The sequence below is a fragment of the Brachycentrus maculatus genome, unplaced genomic scaffold (assembly GCF_059751285.1).
Source record: "Brachycentrus maculatus isolate JH-2025_06_01 unplaced genomic scaffold, ASM5975128v1 h1tg000498l, whole genome shotgun sequence".
NCBI classification, from domain to species: Eukaryota; Metazoa; Arthropoda; class Insecta; order Trichoptera; family Brachycentridae; genus Brachycentrus; species Brachycentrus maculatus.
In genome coordinates this window covers 632,851-658,886 of record NW_028281244.1, presented here as the reverse complement: position 1 = coordinate 658,886, position 26,036 = coordinate 632,851, and the positions used below count along the sequence as shown (strand labels likewise).

Here is a 26,036-nt window from a genome sequence, read left to right as displayed (position 1 = left end):
TCTATAAACTAAATGTAATACTTAAATTGTTAAGTCGCTTTTATAATTACTGCACAATTTAAAATGTAACAAAAAATCAATGCATTTGCTTTGGAAAAATCCAAGGTTTGATATTGCTTGCATAATTAATATTTTTATAATTTATATTTCAAGGACTAACTTTGTGATTTTTCATTTTATAATTAAAATGTAACTTTGTTTTAAAATCACTATAAATTTATAGTGATTTTAAACCAAGTTTCATTTTAATTATCAATATTTTTATTCATAATATTGTAAAAAAAAAACAATAACATGTTGGGCAAAATAAAATCTTGGGTAATGACTTCAAATAAAACAAAGTATGTATTTTACATTCATTTACTTCTTTTTAGAGTAGTAAAAATAGTATTTCTTTGCATTACAGCTCAATTTTATTGTAACAAATTGACAATTAGTAAGAAAATATTTGAACAATACGTATGTATTTATAAAACCTATAAAAAAGAGAGATCACCTTATATTTAATTAAATATATACATTAGACTGTACTGACTATACTTAAAATAACATATATACTTAATCAAAAATTAATAATAACTATTAACGAAATATAAATTATTTATTAAATGGAGTGCTGGGTAATTATAAATATGTTCATCATTTGAAAGGAATGTGGTGATGAGCTTTAGCATCGGTGGTTGTATACTAGTAAGATTAGCATTTCCTTAATACATATATAGTTGCATGTATCAATCTGTGAATTTCAAATACTCAAATGTTCACTCATTATTCAGGTACTGTGAGGCAATATGTACAGTTGAAAAAATATAACAATATATGTATCTATAATATACTTATATAAAAAAAAAACAATTAAAAATATTATGTGTAGGGTGACACAAAAAAGTGGGAGCTTTTTAACAATTTTTTAAAGATTTTCAAAAATTTCCTTTATTCTGTGTCATCCTATACAACAGATAAATGCAAATAAAAACAAGAAAATATGTTTATATTATAAAATGCAATGTTCCAAAAAGATTTAAGTCCACATGCCAACACATCGCACATTTTTTTGATGAATAATTTAAAAAAACATACTTCACATCTTTGGCTGTGTATCTATTACATTGCAAGCAAGTAGCGATCCATGATTGCTTAGTAGCAATCAGTGTAGATACATTAATGTGATCCGAGTGTGCAATGGTTCACGCCAGGCCAACATTAATCCGTTTTGATCAGATTTGAAAACAGAGATCAAACACACCCCAAACAACATTGCAAATGCACAAAGTGTGGTTCGAGTGTGCAATATAGTGGATACACAGCCGTATAGGGTTGTTAAGAGTGACATTTTTAAGTATGAAATATCTAATTTAAACAACTATTTGATCACAGATATATTTTATATATTGTGGGGATACTGGAAAAAAAACGTTAACCTAAAAATATGCTATTTTGACTTACTGATGTATATTACAATGTTTTCAACGTTCTATAAACTGGCAAAATATACTAAGTAGTTGGAAATGTCAAAGATTGAATTGAAATGGTTTTAAAAGTAAATTAAACTTTAAGTTTAATAGCGGTGTTTTATTCAGGCTAAAAGCTTTAAATAACAGGGATTTTAGAGTTAACATTTTTTGCCAGTATACCCACGATATATTTCATTGTATAACTAAAACACCTTTCAGGTAATACTTTAATAAAAATGGCACTCTATAAATTATAGAAAATGATTACAACATTATTGGCTAGTATCAAGCGGAAACAACTCAAATATTGAAGTATTGAGATAACCGATGTTTACTATTTTCTTTTAAAATGTTGATTATACGACATGTTTCAAAATCATCATAGACAAATCTTAAAAGTAATTAACGTGATTGATAAATAAATATGTAACTGAAAATACTCACCATTTTTGTGATTTTTTTACATGACCCCCCTTTGACCCACCTTTGCACAAATTTAACAAAGAAGAACCAATTAAGTGCGAAAGTCGAGGGCTGCCTGTATTAGCAGCTATGCCCTCCCCACACGACAAACCACATTTGAGGATCAATGTCCTCGGCGGACATTGTCTTATACATGGCGTAGTGCTCTCTTATCTATGTGCCGAGAAAAATCAATACTCGATTAATAAATCAATCATATTATCAAACTCTTTTACTAATCTAAGTATATAAACTACCAATAACAAATAAAATTAAGACTAGACAAAAATACTCAAGAAATAATGAGAGCATTGCATAGAAATAAAATATACTATATTATATCGCAGGTTGATTGATATTTTAGTATTTAAGGTATGATTATATTGCAGATGTAATATTTTGTCTATTTCTGAAGTGCAGCGGTTAGTTCGATCAGCTACCGGACTAGAAGTCCCTTAATTCAATTTCCAGAGGACCTTAAAATAATTATCGATTGATTTTTTCAGTCAAATATTTATTTAATATCACCCTGGACTGGCAGTGAAGCGCAGGACTTCTCGCCATATCTTCATGTAATTAACAATTAAGAAAACGCCACATCAATACTACCAATAGTGCGTTACAAGACAAAATCAAAAGAAGATAAAAATATTTACCAAAATTTTTAAAATTACAGGAACATGGCAGAGAAACTACAGTTATTAAGATACTAAGATACTATTAATTAATAATTCTACTAAATATACTTTGTGAGAGCTGTTTCGCTTTGCGATGACATTTTTAAGATTAGCACAGACTCGTACACATTACCAGTAAATAGATAACAGAATAAAGTACCCGTGGTGAATATTCGCTAATTATTTATTGTAAGATTAATCCATTTTAATAAAAATGCATCCGTCCGACTCCCATAGCTACTTTAATCAAAACTTCAATAGAGATCGGATTACTTTGGCAAGAACACTTCTCGGTCTATCCATCATATTGAACTCTGATATTTTGCCTTCTGTTCTTCTACATTCTCAGTGATCAGTAATTTCCCTAAATTGACTCCTAGTAACAAATCTGAAATACAAGGAATTTGTGGTAAATAGTGGTGATAAATTCTTGAAGAAGACACAAGATAGGCACGTGGCGAGCATTTTCGAAGCTGTCACAAAGCTCTGTGAAGAGTTAACCCGAGAGTTAGTTTCTGCAAACAAAAATATATCTGGGGAGTGAAAAATATATGTCGTCAATGGTCCCGAGGCTTGCTGGCATATACATTGTTTTTCAAATAAACTCACAAAAAGAAATCCGGAGAGGTCAAATCTGGAGATCTGGGTGGCCAGTCAATTTCGCTCTTTTTGATGTCACGCGTCCTGGGAATTTTTGTTGCAGAAACTGCATAGTTTGATTTGCAGTGTTGCATGGCGCACTGTCTGGAAACCAGAAACCGTCCAAATCCTTTTCACACATTTGTGGGCAGGCACGAGCCAACATCCACCGATACTGATTCCCATTTACTGTTTCCCCTTCTCTGAAGAAAAATGGCCCAATGATGGTTCTGGCACCGAACACCACCCCAAACAGTCTATTTTTAGTCATGCATGGTGTCATGGATCTCATATGGATTCACCATTCCCCAAATGTGGCAATTCGAGGCAACAGCGCCAGTGAGTGCCAAATGGGTCTCGTCGGTCATCAAAATTTGCTTACAAAAATCACAATGACAGTTCAGTGTCAGCCATTCGAGCGGCTGTTTGGCTGTATTCCAAGCAACATGGTCAGTTTGTCAGCAAATATTATTTGAGTCAATTGCACTTTATATGGAAACAAATTCCAATCATCCTTTAAAATGCGCCGCAAAGGAGTTCCACTGACGCTAAAATGCTGAGCGTTGCGACGATATGACACATATCGCTCACTCCTTTCAAGAACGTCATAAATCAAAAATCGCCAATTTTGAGTTGTGCATGTTTTCGGAATGCCCAGAAAATGTACTATATCCCAGCAAAAGCGGCATATTTTTAACTTAATATTTACCCGCACAGGGCAGAAAGTGTCATTTTTGCATTTTGAAGAGAAGGTATTGTTTAATTATTTTTTTTAAATATACTGAATATTTTTCAAATGCAGAAAAAACCTTCAGGTTTTACTTAAAAAGATCTGTTGCACAGTAAAAAGTTCAATAAGTGGCTTGATATTTATTTTTAATACATTGTGTTATAGTTTTAAACTTTAAAAACGTTCTCCTGAAAAATCAAGTTTTTTGATTTATGACGTTCTTGAAAGGAGTGAGCGATATGGGTTCTCGGCAACACTCTCTTTTATTTATCATATTATTTCTTCATTGGAACATCTTGAGCATTGATTGAGCAAGTGTTGTCAGATGGTGCTTGTTGGTCATGGCATTTCTGTCAATGTGCATGTTGAGTTAACATAACTGAACGACTATTTTAAATGTATAATGTCACTATTTCATTGCGTTGTTTTGGTATAAAGTAGTTCATGGTCAAAAATTGTACTGAATTGACATTTCAAAAACATGTTTACATCAATAAGTTTTAGTTGATAAATGTTAAAGTTATTCACTGTTTACAAAGTAACATAAAATATGGCACACCTGTATTAAAATAAAATACTGGATAATATACTATCCTAAATATGAATGTAATTAAAACTAAACATAAAAACCAAAAACTAAAACTAAACAACCAAATTACAAAACAAACTGACAGCCATCAAAACAAATGAATATATATACCTTCAGCCAGCGGTGGGTTGCAGGTGGCTCGGAGGGGCTCGCGTGAGCCCCTTGTTAAATTTGACTTGGGCCGGCAAACACCTTTTTAAATTAAGATAAATCAATATTCTCCGATTAAATCAGTACTTAAATGCAATTTCAGTGGTTGGTTTAAATGTGTTATGTATGAAATTGTGAAACAAAAAACTTTATTGCCTTTTGATATTTCTCGAGAAATATATTTATTAGGGATGCGCAATAAAAGAGACCGTTTAGTTTTTCGTTTATTTAAAATACCTTTATTTTATGGTTTGACGTGCATATTAAGTATTTTTTATTATTTTAATAATTATGTATTTTGGATAGTTAAAACAAAATGATACACCTCCCTCCACCAGCGCGAGCCCCTTATTAAAAAATTGGCAGCCCACCCCTGCCTACACCGGTTAAAAGATAGTGATATTTCCACTTCTCCATAGATGGCAGTCAACCAGTGTCACTCCGCACTTTTATACAAAGCGGATAACTTTGGCATATTAACTATAATGGTATAATTATAATGTTAAAAAAGTACAAAGTGCCTTAATTTCAATTTCAATAATAGTATAATAACATTTTATAATATCATAAAAAAATATATGAACAGCTAAGTCAACAGATTTATTTAGTAAAATAGAGTCCGATTCTTCGGAAATTTTCTGTATCAAATACTTCTCAATGTTGACAAAAAAAGTGTTAAAAATCAATGAAATAAAGAGAGCACATTTTTTACAGTATTCGGTCATTACAGTTTATTTGTAATTTTTTTAAAAATATATATAAGTTCTTATTACTGTCCACAACAAGGCAAAGTTTTAATATGTAAAAGGATGAAGTCAGCAGTATGGCTTTTTGAGGATTTGAATATAAACCCTTTTCAATTTGTTTCAGATGGTAACAATATTTTGTCATCTTTAAAGTAACATATTGAAATATGGCACAAATAACTTAAACCTATATACATTAATTAGATAATTGCATTTTTCTACATTTAAAATATTTTCTTTTTAAATGTATGCACAGTTTATATTCAAAACCGTAGATGGAAACATCTGTAGCTTCTGAAACTAGTTGTTAAAATATAATACTCAAGTGGTAAAAAACAAATGTTTTATTTCAAATTTAATCAAGTCTTATCACAAAGTAACATAATATGTATATGCGCAATAGATAATTTATTTTAAATTAAGAACAATCTTTGGTTTTTTCTCAATATTCACTTATCATACATTACTAAAATCATCATTCAAAATCATTAAAGCAGTTCGAGAACTCCATATGCTCCACATAGGCAGGGGATACGGATTAAGTAGTTTAATAATAGTACAGTAGTCCCGAAAAATCAGCAGTTTGTATAACTCGGACTGGCAGGCAGATTTTGCAAAGTCGGATAGTTAATTTTCATTGTAGACGGCTTCGTGCCTTCATAAAGTATTTTTCTAAGGTCTGTCTTATCAGGTAAATTACTGTATACTTTGTATTAATAAAGACTAATAAGTAAAATGTAGTAAATGAAGTATGTAGTTTTCCTTTGTGTAAGGGTATTCGGGTAAACAAATTTATGAGGCGAATGTAGTTGGAAAAAGAAGCAGAGGACGACCGAGGAAAACTTGGCACAATCAGGTATGTCAAATACTTGAAAGCGGCCGGGTCAGGAGTCGTAATAATCGTCGGGTATGTATGAGGAGATGCATGAATATAGAAGAGGCAAAGAATGTTTGCTAAGACAAAGTGGTGAGCGTTCGATTCTTTCTGCCTACCCCTGCGGAGAAGCGGCGTGATGGTTAGTGAGTTAGTTAGTTTATTCGGGTAATTTATTCTCTGATGAATCCTCAAGCAAACAATACATACAAGCAGAGGTGTGCATTCTACATATATGGGCAGAAAAGTAGTGCCTACCCTGGATTACTCGCGTTCCATATAGAAACACGACCAGTGCCTACTATACCTTATCCTTACCCAACACTACTGCCTACCCTGATTAAAAAATCTGTGCACACCACTGCATACAAGTACAGTACTGTATTTTAAGAGGAAATATATATTTTATATTCCCGATAAGCCGGCATTTACGCAAACTTGACCACCGAGGTTCACATAAGGCGGAGTTTTCGTAACTTTACTATACTGCCATAGTGTGCTTTTAAAATAAATATTTAAGAAAATTATATGATTATTGATAAAAAAAATATATAACAAATAGGAACTATATTCTGGTCATTGTTTATATTGTTCCGAAAGTCTTGAACTTTCTTGCACAAGATTCATATTTTTTTAATCACTCCAACACACTGGCACATATCTTTCCTGTTTTGATCACTCTCACTCTCACATAAATGCAGCGACACTGCTTATGTCCCTGGACACATACCATTGGATAAATGTTTCAGTTTATATTGTCTTTCCCACAATCAGATCAGGTAATAGTTTTTAGGAATCCTTCCACTATCTGGCTGAGGTATCAGCTTTTATGAATCTGCAATCTCCGGCACTCAAATCTCCTACTAAGAAGCACAAAGGGTATGTTGACTTTTTGATTTTTTGAAAGATCTAGTGTTTAAAATAAGCTGTGTAATTTTAGGAACACTTGGGTAAAGTTTCTCTGGTTTGATGGCTGTTCCGAGAGTTTTGAATTTGATGTAATAGATCTATGATCCAAGATGGTAAATGCTGTTTTTGTATAAAGCATTGGTTCTTTTGAAAAGTTTTTCCCTCAAACTCTTTCTTTCTCTTCTCTACTATCTGGTTTGAGCTTTACTTGATTTCTCCCATATTTTGACACGGGTTTAACACATTTCATTTTTCCTAGTCTGGTCAAAGTTTTATTACACTAAATGTTGAAAGTTGACAGGAGTCAGAATGATCATTGTGCACGGATGTGGATAAAACGAAGTTTGTATGCAAGCGAATGAGTGTATTGGTATTCTATTCTCCATGTCAGAAGCAGCCTGTGATCATGTCATTTGAAGAACGATGGACACCAATAATTCATTTTTATCTTGAAATATAATGCTGTTTACTCTCTCATTGTTAGAAAATATGTAGATTAAAATTTTCCAGACATGCCGAGTTCAGCTGAAACATAAAATAAATTTCAATATTAAATTTTAAACCAAAAACAATTATGACATGTTTGCTTCAGTTAATAATATGATTCATTATTGAACCAATGACATTATTAATTAAATAAGTTTATGCATTGGCATAAAATGTACAATTCAATTAACACAGTTTGTGCGAGCTTAGCGGCAAACTCACTAGTACATGTATATTTAACATAACATAAATTCCCGCACAAAACTATATTCGGATAAAGTATGTATGATACTTATATCACCTTTGAGTAGGGAACGTTGCAAAATGTACACTTATAACTAGTCAAACTTTTATTTTTGTGCACTGAACATACTGGATACTGTCTTTGGACATGATTTTTAAGATCAATGAATAATTACATGAAATAAGAAAGATAGATATACCATAGGGATTACTATTGACAACAGATTCATTTCATTGAGATAAAAAGATGGATTGTAATTTGAGAATTATTATTGCCTACCATTGAGATAAGAAGACTGTAATTTGAGAATTTTTATGGCCTAAGGAAATAATTTCCTTGAAATAAGAAAAGGCAAATTATAACACGATAATTATTATTGGGAACCTAAATCCTTTCACTGACTCATTGACTCTCATTACTAATTACTCAAGCTGAAGGAGCTGCCCAGAGTATGTGTGTATGTAAAATAAACAATGGCTTATATTATATTTTTATTGACGTGCGCTTAATTTGGAATGTCTTGGAAGTGTTGACACATAATACTCTTATGAAATAATAAAATACTCCTTGAGATTGAAGTGCAGTCAGCGTGAAAGGTAGTACTACCGGCCCCGCAGATAAACACCAGGCGAGCGGGTAGTACTATCCTCCCCGCATAAAGTGCGTTAATATGGTGGTTGGTTCAATAAATAACATGATTTCTTCAAATAATAATGTGATTGGTTTAATGCATTAAATGATTTGTGCGTGAGATTGATATACGAAACTCAAATCTGCCACTGTCATAAACATTATATGTAATAGATTTAAACGTTCTCATCATGGCGCTCGCCATTTTTCGTTTGTTTTTTTGTTTTTTTTTTACCAAGAAACTGTATATGAATTTATTATGTCTAGAAAATACAAACCATGGAAACTATTGTAAATGTCCCCCAAGCAAGCGTGACATTTATTAACTAAAAAAAAAGTTGTTTATTAATGAAGTACTGAGCCGTCAGCGCTGGTAGGTACCTACTGACTTCACAAAGCTCGGAGATGTTTCAAAAGCAATTTCTACAATGTGCGCAAATATTTTTTTAATGCTGTCGGAAAAACATCAATTAGAACTTAATAACTTAACTTTTGTCATATCCGATCCCAGCGGCATGGGTCTAGTTTACTGCCCAGTCGGTTTTTTGTTGCTTAATGTCGAAAATGTTTTTTTTAAAGATCGAGACATTAACAGTTCTAAGAAGAAAAAAAAAGACAATATTTTTGCTCGGTATACCCGAGAAGTAGCTCGGCATACCTGTGAATAATTGTATGGAGAAAATCACAAACTAAAATATCAACCAATGTTTCTTCGCTATATCCGAGATATCGCTATAACGCGTTCCTTATTAGGAACGCGTTATTATCGGTTATTACCGAGTTCGACTGAAAATACAAACTTACCGCATTTTGCACTTCTTGTCCATGTGACATCTGTTGCGCTGGAACCATTAAATTTTGACCTATCCCGGAAAATAAAAATAATACATTTTTATTGTGTAAATTGAAAGAATTTAATTTATTTTTACAGTATTGGTAAAAAAATCTTACAAGTCGCTTTAATATATATCAAAAAAATTATTGAAAACATAGAAATGCTTTTTTTTTAAAATTATTTTGAGTATCTAAAGTTTGCACTTCTTGTCCATGTGACATCTGTTGCGCTGGAACCATTAAATTTTGACCTATCCCGGAAAATAAAAATAATACATTTTTATTGTGTAAATTTAAAGAATTTAATTTATTTTTACAGTATTGGTAAAAAAATCTTACAAGTCGCTTTAATATATATCAAAAAAATTATTGAAAACATAGAAATGCTTTTTTTTTAAAATTATTTTGAGTATCTAAAGTTGAAATGGAAAATGTATTTAAAAATCAAATTGGAAACAGCAAAAACACACATTTAGGGAGTTTGTCCACTACACGGAATTTTACCCTCCGGCACGTCAGTTAGCGGGTAGTGGACAAGCGCCTTTAGGGCGTTTTTCCATTTCACGGGATTTCACCATCCGGCAGTGCGGTTTTGAAAAATGAAAACGACTATGACAGTTAAGCGTGATTGTGTTTACGCACCGATCAAGAGCAACGATCCCAAAAAGATGGACAAAAGCGCAAGCCAATCCAAGTCAATCATCGTTTTAAAACGCTTACTGACGTGCCGGACGGCAAAATTCCGTGTGGTGCACAAACGCCCTTACCATTGGAAATTCATGTATAATCTGTGGATAAACTTACCCTGAACGGGCGCACTCAATGTAGGATTTATCTGAAAATAATTTTTTTAAAAAACATTAAAATACTGACCAAAAAAGAAAATACTTCACAAAAAATGTAATATTTTGGATATGACAATTTATACACAAATGTATAATTTTAGAGAAAAGTTCAAATATTATATTATATTAAAAAGAAAAACAGTTTAATCTTTTTTCATAAATTAATATTATGTATTGATTTAATAAGTAAAAACAGTTATGTTGAATGCATCGAAGTAACAATAGATTGGTATTTATTAAGTAAAACTTGTATTATTTATTAACATCTCAACAAAGATTAAGCTTATTGGCTAATAAATTAATATGAAAAATTACAAGACTATCGGTAGCATTCTTATTGAAATATGTAGAGAAATAAGGGATATATAAATGTTTAAACTTTATATATTTTTATAAAACGAAAAACGTGCGTTCGCATACGTCATCAAATTTCCGTTATCGAACGTTTTATGACGTCATATGGTTTATTGTCTATGGTTTATAGAGCTGTGATAGTAGTAGTGTGGATTGTTTGTTTGCCACTACACTACCATTTGTGTTATACAAATAAGAGGGGAAGGGGGGGGGGTGAGAGGGTGGACTATAGACATCAACAAATAGAGCCAATAATTTAGCAATGTTACCAATATTAAAATAACTCCATCGTTTCTGTGACGTCATTCATTGCCAACTTACGAAAATAATGTTTTTTCGATGGCGAATTTTCTAAAAGAAATGATGAATGAAAATATTAATTATATCGGCTGTTATAAACACTGCTCGAATCTAATACAATCCTTTATAAGTTGAGTATGTTAAATTAGATATTCCTCCCGTCTGACAAAGATCCATTGGAGGTAATCCAGATTTGTAAACAAGTATTTGGACACACTCAAATTATGTAAATAAATTAACTGGTCAAGTTATAAGCTAAAATAATAAAAATCAAAATGATATTTTCTGGCGTTTCTCATGTATGTGATTATAATCCAGGATTCAGACCTCACACACAAATGAAAGAGTTTCTGCTCAGTAAAAAGCTTCTTTTCATCTTACCAATATGTGTATATGAAATTCTAGTGATTCAAGAACAATGTTTCGAAATTGGATGAAATTTATAGAACTTTAAAGAATTTGAGTAGTGGGGTTGTCAATAATGGATCTAATTGGTGAATGTTCACGTGTGTAATGTGATCACTTAAACCAGTCGATAACGGGCGTAAGCCCCGTGAATGCCCAGACTTCCATATTCTTCTTCATCTTTGCTGAGATGTTAAAAAATAATATGAAAAATAACTCCTATAATTGGAGATAATTCAGATTTGTGAACTGTATTTGGACACACTGAAAATGTTGTATGTAAAACTTAAATAAAAAAAAATTTGATGGAAATTTCACATATTGCTCACTCCTTTCAACAACGTCATTCACCAAAAATCGTCAATTTTCAGTTGTGCATGTTTTCGGAATGCCCCGAAAATGTACTATATCCCAGCAAAAGCGGCATATTTTTAACTTAATATTTACCCGCTACAGGGCAGAAAGTGTTGTTTTTGCATTTTGAAGAAAAGGTTTTGATTTTTTTTTAAATATACTAAATATTTTTCAAATGGAGAAAGAACCTTCAGGTTTTGCCTAAAAAGATCTGTTGCACAATAAAAAGTTCAATAAGTGGCTTGATATTTATTTTTAATACATTTTATTATATTCTTAAACTATCAAAACGATCTCCTAAAAAATAAAGTTTTTTTATATATGACGTTGTTGAAAGGAGTGAGCGATATATAAAAATTAGCATTCGTATCAAAAACCGTCAATAAACGGATCGTGCACGGCTGACGAGAAACTGGAGACAATACCAGAGATAAAGGGTGTGCATTCGTAAAGAGGTCCGCCCGTCCGCAGGACCAATTATAAATTAATTCACGTATCGCGAAGTAATAAGAAAAACAAAATGTAAACAAAAATTGATAAATACAGTAAAACATCGATATAACGGACTAATCTGGGGGAGGGAGTTCCCCTTAAAGACAAAATTCCGCTACCTATATAAAAATAGGTTTACAGTAAATAGATTTTTAAAATATGAACACTGTATTTAGATATAAATTATTCATTCATTTTCATTCAAACCCTTATCCGCACCCCAATGGTGCATAGGGCACTGTATCATATAAACGCAGAGTTATCTTGATCGTTAACACATTAAGGAAAGGTGATCAGCCCTCCGCTTCCGGTACCAGTCCAAGGTAATATTGAATAAATATAAGAGTGAAAAAATCACATATATTTATTTGACCCCCCCTGGGAATCGTACCCGGGACCTCCAGTACGGTAGCCGAGCGTGCTGACCATTACACTACGGAGGCGGAAAATAATATGTACGTATAAATAAACATTAAAAAAAAGACTTCTATCTGCGTCTTCTATCTAGTCTGCGGACACTCGTCGTGAAGTGACGTTGCTGTTTGATATCGACGCGCTCACTTTTATCCGTAATCCTGCTTTGAAAAAGGAATCAACTTTTGTGAGAACATACTTTTGAAGTTTTGTGGCAACACTTAAATTTGAGCATGTACAATATTAATAAATAATAAAATAAAAACCCATATCCGCACCGAATGGTGCATAGGGCACTGCGTCATATAAACGCAGTGTTATCTTGATCGTTTACACATGAAGGAAAGGTGATCAGCCTTCCGCGTCAGGTACCAGTCCAGGGTAATATTGAATAAATATTACAGTGAAAAAATCACTTATATTTATTTTACCCCCCTGAGAATCGAACCCGGGACCTCCGGAACGGTAGCCGAGCGTGCTGACCATTACACTACGGAGGCGGATATTAACGGATGTTTTTATTTATTGTTACATTTGACTAAATTCTTTGTCCGTTATATGCGAAGATCATCAAATGGGGGTCCGTTATATGGAGGTTTTACTGTACGCAGTATGACTCATGAAAGTAAATGATCCTACTCGAGATATATTCGAGTCGAGGTTCATACTATTGTACATACATACATGAATCCGGTAATTCGAAACGGTCGGTTTGTATCGCGAAACAAAGTAGGTATGCACCCGCAGAAAGTTATCCAAGTTTACGAAGCATACGGTCTTTGGTGTTTGTTCTAACAGGGTGGTAAGGAATCCAAACCCTCATCTACACCCAATGGTGCGCAGGGCACTGCATTGCATCGACGCTGTGGTCAACTACATATATTCAATAAAAAGAAATAATATCCCTCGAGAATTCCTATCTACTTATGTTTAAATCAATACACAATACGGCACCAGAGTATTTAAAATAGCTGTGTATTCCGGGCGAATTGGTTGATAGACGTCTCACGCTTCGATCGGCTACAATTGCTATGGGGAAAGTGATACCAGGTCGCAACTAGCGCACTAAATTTGGCGAGCGTGCCTTTACCGCTGCGGGACTGATAGCGTGGAATGCTCTTCCACCAGTAGTTAAGAAAAAGTGAGATGATTTTGAAAAAAAACTAAAAACACATTTCTTTGCTAAATCATTTCCACTATCTCCTTTTCCCCAATTCATTCACAGTGAAGCGCCCTTGAGGTATTTTTTTTACGAAAATGGCGCTATATAAATTAACCAAATTTATTATTATTCTTATTACTACGCCAGAAATGCCGCGATTTTAGCACAAATAATTCAATTATTTATTGATTTGGCCTCATCTTTGTGGAATGACATGTTGATTATTAAAAATTAAACGCTTGTTTTAGACCACTGATTGAGTTTTATTTCGCACGATTAGTTTCGAAAACTATACATGTTTTCGAAAGTAGTCGTGTGAACTATGTAAATATGTATACTCAATTAGTGGTCTAATATGAGATACATTTTTAGTAATTCAAAAGTAAAACTGTGTTCGATCACTTATAAACACTCTGTGCCATTGTTGAAACATGCAAATCTATTTTTAGATTCGTCATTCGGCGAGGCAAAAATTCCACAGCCAGAGTTTATGATACGGAGTTGCAGAATGAATGCAACCTTATGCTAAATCGACTAACAAGTAAATTCTCGACGCGCCGATAGAATTAAGAAAGGTGCGTTGAGGTGTTTTGGACATGTATAACGAATGAGTGAGAAAAGAACGGTAAAACAATTTTACGAGGCAAATGTAGTAGGAAAAAAGAGCAGAGGAAAACCGAGAGAAACTCGGCACGATAGAGTGTGTAAATTACTTGAAATTCGAAATAATCGACGGGTAAGTATGAGTGTTACCGACGTAACTCTCGCAATGCCACTGGGGGGCCCGTCGTCTGTAGCACAGCTATGGCTCTGCCGTTGTAAGTGGCAGAGACTCACCGCAGCTCAGTCCGGTCGGCGTAGCCGAACAATATCCACTGGCCCTGAAAAGGGCCTCCGACTTGGGTATCGGTCTAATGGATACCAGACTGAGGTACGGAGAGCAGGATCGCAGGGAGATCGCACTGACTCGTGTGTCGAAGCGTACTCACTAGCCTTGAGAAAGGCTTTCCAACGGTCCGTTGTTGGTGCAGTGAGACGGCGAGTCAGGCGAAGTCCAGCGGCGAATTCTTGAGGCGAAGGAGCGACAGGAATGGTGAAAATAAAAGACCGATTTGGTTTTTACAAAACACACACACTAATTTATTTAAGAAATAAGGCTGCATAGCCGGCACGGTTTCATACCGTGTCGGTGTTTCACGGCGCTGTATAACGGTAAAGTACCGTTACTCAGGTAACGGTACTTTTCCCGTTATCCGAGGCTTGTCCGTACGGGCCCCTCTATGCGGGCGACCGCGTTCCCCGCTCCCCGCTCTCCCTTCCGGGCGGGCGGAGCTCAGTCGCCGCATTCGCTCCGTACGGAACACATCAAAATACATATATAAAACGCTTGACAATTTGATGCTTATTTATATGCTTATTCTAATACATATATATATAATAAGTCCAGATGACCGCTACACCTCATAGGAGGCCAGACGTCCGCAACACTCCCCCCGTGCAGCTTCGCTGTACCCAGAATGCAGCAGGACGTGTGGGTTCCTCATCAGGACGTTTCTTTAGCTCGTAGCTCGTTCATGCGATGCGCCGCGGTGTGAAGATCCGAGTGATCTCCCTGCAGCGTCGGGTCCGGGCCGGACATCTCCGGCCGGTCGAGACGGTGCTCCTCGCGAAGATCTCCGTGATCTCCCGGCAGCATCCGAGTAGGGCAGCTCTGGCCGGTCAGAACGATGCGCCGCGCCAGACTGCAAGTGGTCTTCCGGCGGCATCGTTGTCTGGCTGGACAACTCCGGCATGCAAGGGTGATGCGCCGCGAGAAGATTTCTGCGATCCTCCGGCAGCATCCAAGGTGGGCCGGACAGCCCCAGCCGCTCTATACGTTGACCGGATATCTCCCCCCGGTCAAGGCGATGCGCCGCGCCAGAATCCAGGTGGCTCCACGGCAGCATCGGCGGGCCGGACATCTCCGGTTCTGTGATTTGATCTGCGCTGTGATGAGCCGAGCCACGATCCAGGTGGCTCGTCGACGTCATCAGTGGGGGGTCGGACAACAGCTCCGACGTGACGCTAAGATGCGCCGAGCCACGATCCAGGTGGCCCCTCGGCGGCATCGGGGGTGGGTCGGACAACAGTTCCGACGTGACGCTAAGATGCGCCGTGCCACAATCCAGGTGGCCCCGCGGCAGCATCTGTTTGCCGGACGTCTCCGGCGTCTCGCTATGATGAGCCGAGCCACGAACCAGGTGGCCCCTCGGCTTCATCAGGGGTGGGTCGGACAAAGGCTCCGACCGCTCAAGGCGATGCACCGCGCCACTAAACAGATGGCCCCGCGGTAGCATCGATGTGCCGGACGTCTCCGGCGTCTTGCTGTGATGCGCCGCGCCACGATGCAGGTGGCCCCGCGGCAGCATCCGTGTGTCGGACAACAGCTCCGACGAGTCGCTATGATGCGCCGTGCCACAATCCTGGTGGCCCCACGGCAGCATCTGTTTGCCGGACGTCTCCGGCGTCTCGCTGTGATGCGCCGCGCCACGATGCAGGTGGCCCCTCGGCGGCATCCGGGGTGGGTCGGACAAAGGCTCCGACCGCTCAAGGCGATGCACCGCGCCACTAAACAGGTGGCCCCGCGGTAGCATCGATGTGCCGGACGTCTCCGGCGTCTCGCTGTGATGCGCCGCGCCACGATGCAGGTGGCCCCTCGGCGGCATCCGGGGTGGGTCGGACAAAGGCTCCGACCGCTCAAGGTGATGCACCGCGCCACTAAACAGGTGGCCCCGCGGTAGCATCGATGTGCCGGACGTCTCCGGCGTCTCGCTGTGATGCGCCGCGCCACGATGCAGGTGGCCCCACGGCAGCATCTGTTTGCCGGACGTCTCCGGCGTCTCGCTGTGATGCGCCGAGCCACGATCCAGGTGGCCCCTCGGCGGCATCAGGGGTGGGTCGGACAACAGCTCCGACCGCTCAAGGCAATGCACCGCGCCACTAAACAGGTGGCCCCGCGGTAGCATCGATGTGCCGGACGTCTCCGGCGTCTCGCTATGATGAGCCGAGCCACGAACCAGGTGGCCCCTTGGCGGCATCAGGGTGTTGCTGTGATGTACCGCGCCACGATTCAGGTGGCCCCGCGGCAGCATCCGTGTGCCGGACGTCTCCGGCGTCTCGCTGTGATGCGCCGCGCCACGATCCAGGTGGCTCCGCTGCAGCATCCTTGTGTCGGACAACAGCTCCGACGAGTCGCTATGATGCGCCGTGCCACAATCCTGGTGGCCCCACGGCAGCATCTGTTTGCCGGACGTCTCCGGCGTCTCGCTGTGATGCGCCGCGCCACGATGCAGGTGGCCCCTCGGCGGCATCCGGGGTGGGTCGGACAAAGGCTCCGACCGCTCAAGGTGATGCACCGCGCCACTAAACAGGTGGCCCCGCGGTAGCATCGATGTGCCGGACGTCTCCGGCGTCTCGCTGTGATGCGCCGTGCCACAATCCAGGTGGCCTCGCGGCAGCATCCATGTGCCGGACGTCTCCGGCGTCTCGCTATGATGCGCCGAGCCACGATGCAGGTGGCCCCTCGGCGGCATCGGGGGTGGGTCGGACAACAGTTCCGACGTGACGCTAAGATGCGCCGTGCCACAATCCTGGTGGAGCCACGGCAGCATCTGTTTGCCGGACGTCTCCGGCGTCTCGCTATGATGCGCCGAGCCACGATGCAGGTGGCCCCTCGGCGGCATCCGGGGTGGGTCGGACAAAGGCTCCGACCGCTCAAGGTGATGCACCGCGCCACTAAACAGGTGGCCCCGCGGTAGCATCGATGTGCCGGACGTCTCCGGCGTCTCGCTGTGATGCGCCGTGCCACAATCCAGGTGGCCTCGCGGCAGCATCCATGTGCCGGACGTCTCCGGCGTCTCGCTATGATGCGCCGAGCCACGATGCAGGTGGCCCCTCGGCGGCATCGGGGGTGGGTCGGACAACAGTTCCGACGTGACGCTAAGATGCGCCGTGCCACAATCCTGGTGGAGCCACGGCAGCATCTGTTTGCCGGACGTCTCCGGCGTCTCGCTGTGATGCGCCGCGCCACTAAACAGGTGGCCCCGCGGTAGCATCTGTTTGCCGGACGTCTCCGGCGTCTCGCTGTGATGCGCCGTGCCACAATCCAGGTGGCCTCGCGGCAGCATCCATGTGCCGGACGTCTCCGGCGTCTCGCTATGATGCGCCGAGCCACGATGCAGGTGGCCCCTCGGCGGCATCGGGGGTGGGTCGGACAACAGTTCCGACGTGACGCTAAGATGCGCCGTGCCACAATCCTGGTGGAGCCACGGCAGCATCTGTTTGCCGGACGTCTCCGGCGTCTCGCTATGATGCGCCGAGCCACGATGCAGGTGGCCCCTCGGCGGCATCCGGGGTGGGTCGGACAAAGGCTCCGACCGCTCAAGGTGATGCACCGCGCCACTAAACAGGTGGCCCCGCGGTAGCATCGATGTGCCGGACGTCTCCGGCGTCTCGCTGTGATGCGCCGTGCCACAATCCAGGTGGCCTCGCGGCAGCATCCATGTGCCGGACGTCTCCGGCGTCTCGCTATGATGCGCCGAGCCACGATGCAGGTGGCCCCTCGGCGGCATCGGGGGTGGGTCGGACAACAGTTCCGACGTGACGCTAAGATGCGCCGTGCCACAATCCTGGTGGAGCCACGGCAGCATCTGTTTGCCGGACGTCTCCGGCGTCTCGCTATGATGCGCCGAGCCACGATGCAGGTGGCCCCTCGGCGGCATCCGGGGTGGGTCGGACAAAGGCTCCGACCGCTCAAGGTGATGCACCGCGCCACTAAACAGGTGGCCCCGCGGTAGCATCGATGTGCCGGACGTCTCCGGCGTCTCGCTGTGATGCGCCGTGCCACAATCCAGGTGGCCTCGCGGCAGCATCCATGTGCCGGACGTCTCCGGCGTCTCGCTATGATGCGCCGAGCCACGATGCAGGTGGCCCCTCGGCGGCATCGGGGGTGGGTCGGACAACAGTTCCGACGTGACGCTAAGATGCGCCGTGCCACAATCCAGGTGGCCTCGCGGCAGCATCCATGTGCCGGACATCTCCGGCGTCTCGCTATGATGAGCCGAGCCACGAACCAGGTGGCCCTTCGGCGTCATCAGGGGGTCGGACAACGGCTCCGACCGCTCAGGGCGATGCACCGCGCCACTAAACAGGTGGCCCCGCGGTAGCATCGATGTGTCGGACAACAGCTCCGACGAGTCGCTATGATGCGCCGTGCCACAATCCTGGTGGCCCCACGGCAGCATCTGTTTGCCGGACGTCTCCGGCGTCTCGCTGTGATGCGCCGCGCCACTAAACAGGTGGCCCCGCGGTAGCATCTGTTTGCCGGACGTCTCCGGCGTCTCGCTGTGATGCGCCGCGCCACGATCCAGGTGGCCCCTCGGCGGCATCCGGGGTGGGTCGGACAACAGCTCCGACCGCTCAAGGCGATGCACCGCGCCACTAAACCGGTGGCCCCGCGGTAGCATCCGTGTGCCGGACATCTCCGGCCGTTCGCTGTGATGCGCCGCGCCACGATACAGGTGGCCCCTCGGCGGCATCAGTGGGCCGGACAACTCCGGCACGATGCGGCAAACTCCGACGTGATACGCTGCGTGAAGATTCCTGCCATCTCCTGGCAGCATCCCGGCGGCATCCTTCCCTCCTGGGAAAGACCTTACAACTCCTCCAACCCGACTTGTGGTCCGCTGTAGCTTTGGATGGGTAAGCCCGTATGTTACCGGTCCCAAAGCGGTAGTTACTGTCAACCGCCCGTCCGCTTGAAACACAGGGGAGCCGCTCGCTGCCGTTAACGAGGCGTTATCTAGCCCGATCAACATCCGCGGCCTTACGCCCCCGGCCCGCGCACTTTCTTTGTTCCGGTATGGCAAGTTCATAGTTGGCACTGTCCGCGCCTGAACCTCGTACTCGTTGATGAATACCGACACGCACTGTGAACTCACGGCGTTAACCTTACCACCCAAGGTCGCAATGGCTAAGTTGTTTGCGGCGCCCGTCGCCCCGACCTCGGTTGCTACTCCCTGTTCGATAAGAGTTACTGAGGAGCCGTCATCGAGCAGCGCGTCGATGGATACTTGGCCGCGCGGTCCCTTCAACGTTATCGGTATAACTTTGAAGGTAACTGGTACCTCCTCGGTATTTACACAGGATATCAATACATCGGTCGGTGCACTATTGTCCGGATGTAGCAATCGATGATGGCGACCGCCGCACAGATCGCACTTTTCCTCCTTGCAGCTCCTGGATCTGTGTCCCACTTCCAAGCATATAAAACACGCGGAACTAGTGCGGGCGAGCGCCCGTCTCTCACTCAAAGTCTTTGTTTCGAACATATCACATCGCGCGAGTTTGTGCGCCCCATCGCAGCACGCACAACTTTCTACAGTACACACAAACACGTGTCGCCTCTCTCGCGCTACCGCCGGTTTCTCGCGGTTTGTGTCTCGCTGGTATTTTGGCTGGCCCGACCATCTGGTCCATGCCCTTTCCCCGGTCCAGGGTAAGAAATCGGTTCGCCCGGGCACTGTTGCTTGCACCGGACCGCCTCGATCCATCGTCCTGGGTGGCGGGAAGAGTGAGGGGGTGTCATCCACCCACTCTCGAACCGGGTCACGCTCTCCCGGTCCTCTGTTGTCGCTGGTACGCCTTACGTAGCGCTCCTGCGCTCCGCGTCTTCCGGACTCATCCGGGTGATGCTCGTACGCTGTTGCCGGGCCGTGAGCCTTTGGCCTCGGCGAGTGTGTGTAGGGCGTCTCTCTAACCGGGTTGTCCGCCGGTGCTCGAGAAGCTGAGCCGGAGTCCTCCGGCCTAGGCTCGCTACGGGAAGAATAAGCCGCGTTCCCCGTAGCAGAAACCCCTCCAAGCGACGCTGCATTCGCTGCTTGCAGCTGGTCGATCATTTCCCTCAACTCTGCGTTCTGTTCTTCCTGTCTCCGGCTGTTCTCGGCCATCTCATCTAGCTGACGGCGCAGCTCAGCGCCCGTGATGGTATGAGTGGACGAAACGGAGGCAGCATCCTCTTCGCGGCCCTCGGGATCCATACCGGCGTTGCGACCCGATCGCAAAGAAGCCGGCATCGTAGCTGTAGACGGGGGGTCCAGATCCGGCTCGAAGGACCAAATGTTACCGACGTAACTCTCGCAATGCCACTGGGGGGCCCGTCGTCTGTAGCACAGCTATGGCTCTGCCGTTGTAAGTGGCAGAGACTCACCGCAGCTCAGTCCGGTCGGCGTAGCCGAACAATATCCACTGGCCCTGAAAAGGGCCTCCGACTTGGGTATCGGTCTAATGGATACCAGACTGAGGTACGGAGAGCAGGATCGCAGGGAGATCGCACTGACTCGTGTGTCGAAGCGTACTCACTAGCCTTGAGAAAGGCTTTCCAACGGTCCGTTGTTGGTGCAGTGAGACGGCGAGTCAGGCGAAGTCCAGCGGCGAATTCTTGAGGCGAAGGAGCGACAGGAATGGTGAAAATAAAAGACCGATTTGGTTTTTACAAAACACACACACTAATTTATTTAAGAAATAAGGCTGCATAGCCGGCACGGTTTCATACCGTGTCGGTGTTTCACGGCGCTGTATAACGGTAAAGTACCGTTACTCAGGTAACGGTACTTTTCCCGTTATCCGAGGCTTGTCCGTACGGGCCCCTCTATGCGGGCGACCGCGTTCCCCGCTCCCCGCTCTCCCTTCCGGGCGGGCGGAGCTCAGTCGCCGCATTCGCTCCGTACGGAACACATCAAAATACATATATAAAACGCTTGACAATTTGATGCTTATTTATATGCTTATTCTAATACATATATATATAATAAGTCCAGATGACCGCTACACCTCATAGGAGGCCAGACGTCCGCAACAATGAGAGAGGCATGAATATGGAAGAGGCGAAGATTGTTCGCAAATACAGAGTGGTATGGCGTCTTAGTCTCTCTGCCTACCTCTGCGGGGAAGCGGCGTGATTTATTTTATTTATTTATTACCATCATATACATAATTACAGATTACGGTAATATGGCCTCATTGAGATTTTCCGTGCGAAGGGCACATTTTACAAAATATATGTCAACTCGAGGATCGAATAACATCTATCGATAACACACATCAGCAATTGCCAATTCCGAGAAAACATTCCTCGGAACAATGGAATGACCGACGTGATTAAACACGCAAAAAAGCAACTAAGTAAAATGCTTTATACACATGGAACAATGACCGGGAACAAAAGGATATTACATTCGCCTCGAGACCTGAGGTGGTCGAGCCTGCATTTCAGCCGACGCCGACGCGTTGAAGTTCCGACTTCGTTCCGCAGGTCGCCGAGCCAATCGAACAATGCCTTCCCGAACCATATAAAAACGTTATCGCCCGTGCTTCGACATCAAACACAAAACAAACCAATTAGAATCACACACAACACCGAGGAGCTGCAACCTCAAAAAACACATACCGACACTTGAGGAATTTTACTTAGTGCAAACTAGAAAATTCTGCGAGATACTCCCATCACACACAAACTCATCAACACACTCTGACATACGACGAGGACAACTTGTACGGGTACACATGCAGGCTGCCGAAACATTAGCTAATGTGCGGCAGACTGGACCCTCCAGACTGATCGGCGAGCAGCAGCCGCAGATTAACATTGTTTCAGTTCAAATGCTAAAGTTAGACTGATGTGAAGATTTATTGTAAACAACGTGTCGTGTATTTAAATAACTTATTTAGCGTGTATTATAATATATCGTAGTCGTACAGGAGAAAGTGACCAACTACCAAAACGTAAAATGTTCGGGAGGGCCATTTAAATCACTTTTGCTTGGCAACAAAATAAACATCGATGCAGTTAGTCATTTTAACCAAGTCAATATATTATACTTTCAAGTTTAAAATCCTTTGGGATTTTTTCAGGGTAATATTAAGCTAGTACGATATCAAATAGTCACGTTTTTGTAAAACAATGCACTCGGTCACTTTCTCCTGTATGACTACGATATTCTTAAAAAATGTATTTCCTTTCAGCGAGAGAAGTGAGAAATATTTAAATTTCGCCTAGTGTTTTCCCTTAGATTTCGCGTAGGCTTTTTAACTTGCCACTTTCCCTACAAAAGTGTTTGTTTTGATTTTTTTCTTTAATACAGCGCTGTGAACGTAACTTCATTTTCTTAGTGGAGTCGATTCGTATAGCGCAGTTACCTAAGTGTAAACTCGTGTCCCATCAGGGAATATTAAACTATTAAATGTAGAATTAGTGAACTCTACCGGGGGCGCGACCAGTACCAGCTCAGGCGCCACTTGTCCTCCGACGACGTCACGAGACGTCCGCCTCATTTCCCCGCCACGATAGTCAGTTAGCACCAGACATCAGACATCCGTAATACGTCGTTCCTACGAGATCCTCCGCCACGGTACCACGCCTCGAGGAATCTCTCTTCGTTCGATGCCCTTCCTCAACACCGTCCAGCCTGGCAGTCCGACTTCGCTGCAGACCATCGCCGAGACTACTGGGCTTTCTCCACGCCAAATTCGGCGATTCCGCTTATTGACATAGCCATTTAACCAAAAATATGCCTCATCGGTGAACAAATTATACGTTGAAAAAGAGGATCAAGCTGAATATTGTTTTTGGCCCCTTCGCGAACCTACAACGCGTATAATGGTCATTCAGCCTATTCATGGTGAAATGGCAGAACGTATCGACTACAAATTGACAGTCTGTAGAAACAATGTTTTCAGTTTAAAAACCAAATGTCTAAAATAAACAACCGTTACATACATATATTGAAAATACAAACTCACCGCATTTTGCCCTTCTTGTCCATGTGACATCTGTTGCGTTGGAAACATTAAATTTTGAGCTATACCGGAAAATAAAAATAATACATTTTTATTGTATAAATTAAAGGATAATATTTATTTTTACAGTATTGATAAAAAAATATTACAATTCGCTATAATAAATATCAAAATAATTATAAAAAAGTGCACTTTTTAAAAGATTTTTTGAGTAACCAAAGTTGAAACGGAAAATTTATTCGACAATCAAATTGAAAACAGCAAAAACACACATTTCCCATTGGAAATTCATGTATAATCTGTGGATAAACTTACCCTGAACCGGCGCACTCAATGTAGGATGCATCTGAAATATAATTTAATAAAAAAACATTAAAATACTACAAATAAAATTTAAAAAAAAATCATCATGAAATATGAAATATTTTAGAAAATATGACGATTTATCCACAAATTAATAACTTTTGAAAAATACGTAAATAATGCCCGCTTCTGGCACTAATTAGCGCGTAACAATCACAACTACTATTGTCAATAGTTATATTGGTATACACACATAAACATTGATATACACGCTGCAATAATATCTTAATAAAGCTTAGATCTCGAGCTTGTCTCGAGCGCTCAAATCAGAATGCGTTCAGCCACGCTCAGGGCTGGACGTGTACTCGGGCTAATTAAAAAAAAAGTGAATTGGATATTTTTTTGTTTTAGAAGATATATATTTTTTTATTAATAACTTTTATTTTCAAAACCAATGCAAAAACTATGTTTTAAGGAAAAATCATTTACGTAAAATGTTACCTGGAATTAGAGAAAATAAAGTTACGATTTAACGAATACTTGGCCTTAACCATTGTCATAAACATAATCCGATCCCGGCGGCATCGGTCTACTTAATTGCCCAGTCGGATTTTATTGCTTAGGGTCGAAAATGGTGTTTTTAAAAGATCGACACCGATTTTTTATAGATGGGTACAAAAGGGGTATTTTATCAACAGATGTATGCAGTAAAAAGCTTTTTCTTTTGAAAGCCAGCGACGAAATTGCATTCCGGAATGGATTAGCGACTAATGCATTCTTTAATTGCACCCCTAAATATTTTATATTTCTATTGACCATTTAAACCATTAAAAACGGTTCGAACCTCCATAAAAGATGATATTTAAATACTTAAAATATTTAAATACTTTGCCGATACAGCCAAAATAAAAAGGATGCCTGAGGCGAATACTGGGTATAAAGTGGTATGACTTCGTCGGGAATGACGATGTGAGGAGAAGAACTCAACAGCCCCTCATACTGCAAGTCCTGAAGAGAAGAAGGTGGACATGGTTGGGACATGTCCTTAGAATGCCACCTGTCTCTTCTTCCAACCCCGAGGATTCCGGCGCCCCGGAAGGCCGCTGACGACCATTCACCGACTATACTCAGCGGAACTTCGAGACGCCGGACTGACCTGGGAGGAAGCCAAGGAGATGGCGCGTAACAGAGTGACTCGGAGACGACTCGTGTTGGCCATATGCTCCACCTAGGGAGCGAACATGAAAAGAAGCGGACAAGTGTCTTTAGAAATCGGAAGAAGTTTACGTCCGTACGTTGTAAACAATTCGAGTTAAGGCCTAGATCTCGAACGTTCAAATCATTACGCGCTCGGCCGGGTCCAGAGCTGGACGTCTGACATCGGCTGGACATTTTTTTTAAACTCCTTTCAATTACTCTTTTCTTTTTAAAACCATACACTTATTTCGAAGAAAAACTTAACGTAACATTTGACGTAATTGATTTTTTTCTTATAACACCGTTTGTTGAATTTAAAAAAATAGTATTTCTTCTAAATAAACATATGGTTTTGAAAAGAGTTGTTGAAAGGTAAGGAGTTAAACATATTTATCCATTTCGCCGAGCGGTAGGAGTGCCTGGAGGCAGTTTGTGGACTCCATACGCTCCACGCGGAGTAGCGAGTAGTTGTAATAAGGTTGTTTGCGATAACTTACATTGTATAGGGCGGCTGCCCCGGCACCGGCCCGGATGGGCGGGCGGGCAGCTGTGGGCGGGCCGAGCGGTTTCGGGCACCGGACACTTTTTTAAATCTGTGCGAACTCTGATAAGTGGTCGGTGAGCTGCCTAAAATAATAAGCGAATGTCGATAAATGCACAAATAAATAAATGTCCTTCAAATTCCGAATCCTGAGTACTTTTCGATGTGTGTTACGTTGTATCTTACGGTGTACTATGCCGTATTTATTATATTCCGTGATTCTTGTAATTCACTGCTTACGCTATATAATCTTATACAAACCAACCTTATCTTATCTTTTTAGAATTTTTTTCAAAATTGCAACCTGGCGACCATAGATATCGCGAGAACACCTGGAGCCACCACGATGAATTGTTGACAAAAATAACGAAAACATGCGACGGTATGACATAGGTATAACAGAAACAGACT

General features: G+C 42.0%; 1 protein-coding gene across 2 annotated transcripts in view; it reads right to left on the bottom strand.

Annotated features, from left to right (window-relative positions):
- Positions 1-6,835: 6,835 nt before the first annotated feature.
- Positions 6,836-26,036, bottom strand: part of LOC148301947 (uncharacterized) — a 32,642-nt gene continuing 13,441 nt past the window's right edge. The window contains exons 4-9 of one of the 2 annotated variants that reach the window (XM_088272454.1): positions 25,582-25,711; positions 23,900-23,930; positions 23,588-23,646; positions 10,229-10,259; positions 9,395-9,453; positions 6,836-7,755 (exon numbers count right to left, since the gene is read on the bottom strand). In XM_088272454.1, coding sequence (XP_088128580.1) covers positions 7,727-7,755; positions 9,395-9,453; positions 10,229-10,259; positions 23,588-23,646; positions 23,900-23,930; positions 25,582-25,711 — 339 coding nt within the window. In that variant the 3' untranslated portion in view covers positions 6,836-7,726. The remainder of the gene's footprint in view (positions 7,756-9,394; positions 9,454-10,228; positions 10,260-23,587; positions 23,647-23,899; positions 23,931-25,581; positions 25,712-26,036) is intronic. The other variant, XM_088272455.1, reaches the window with a different exon arrangement.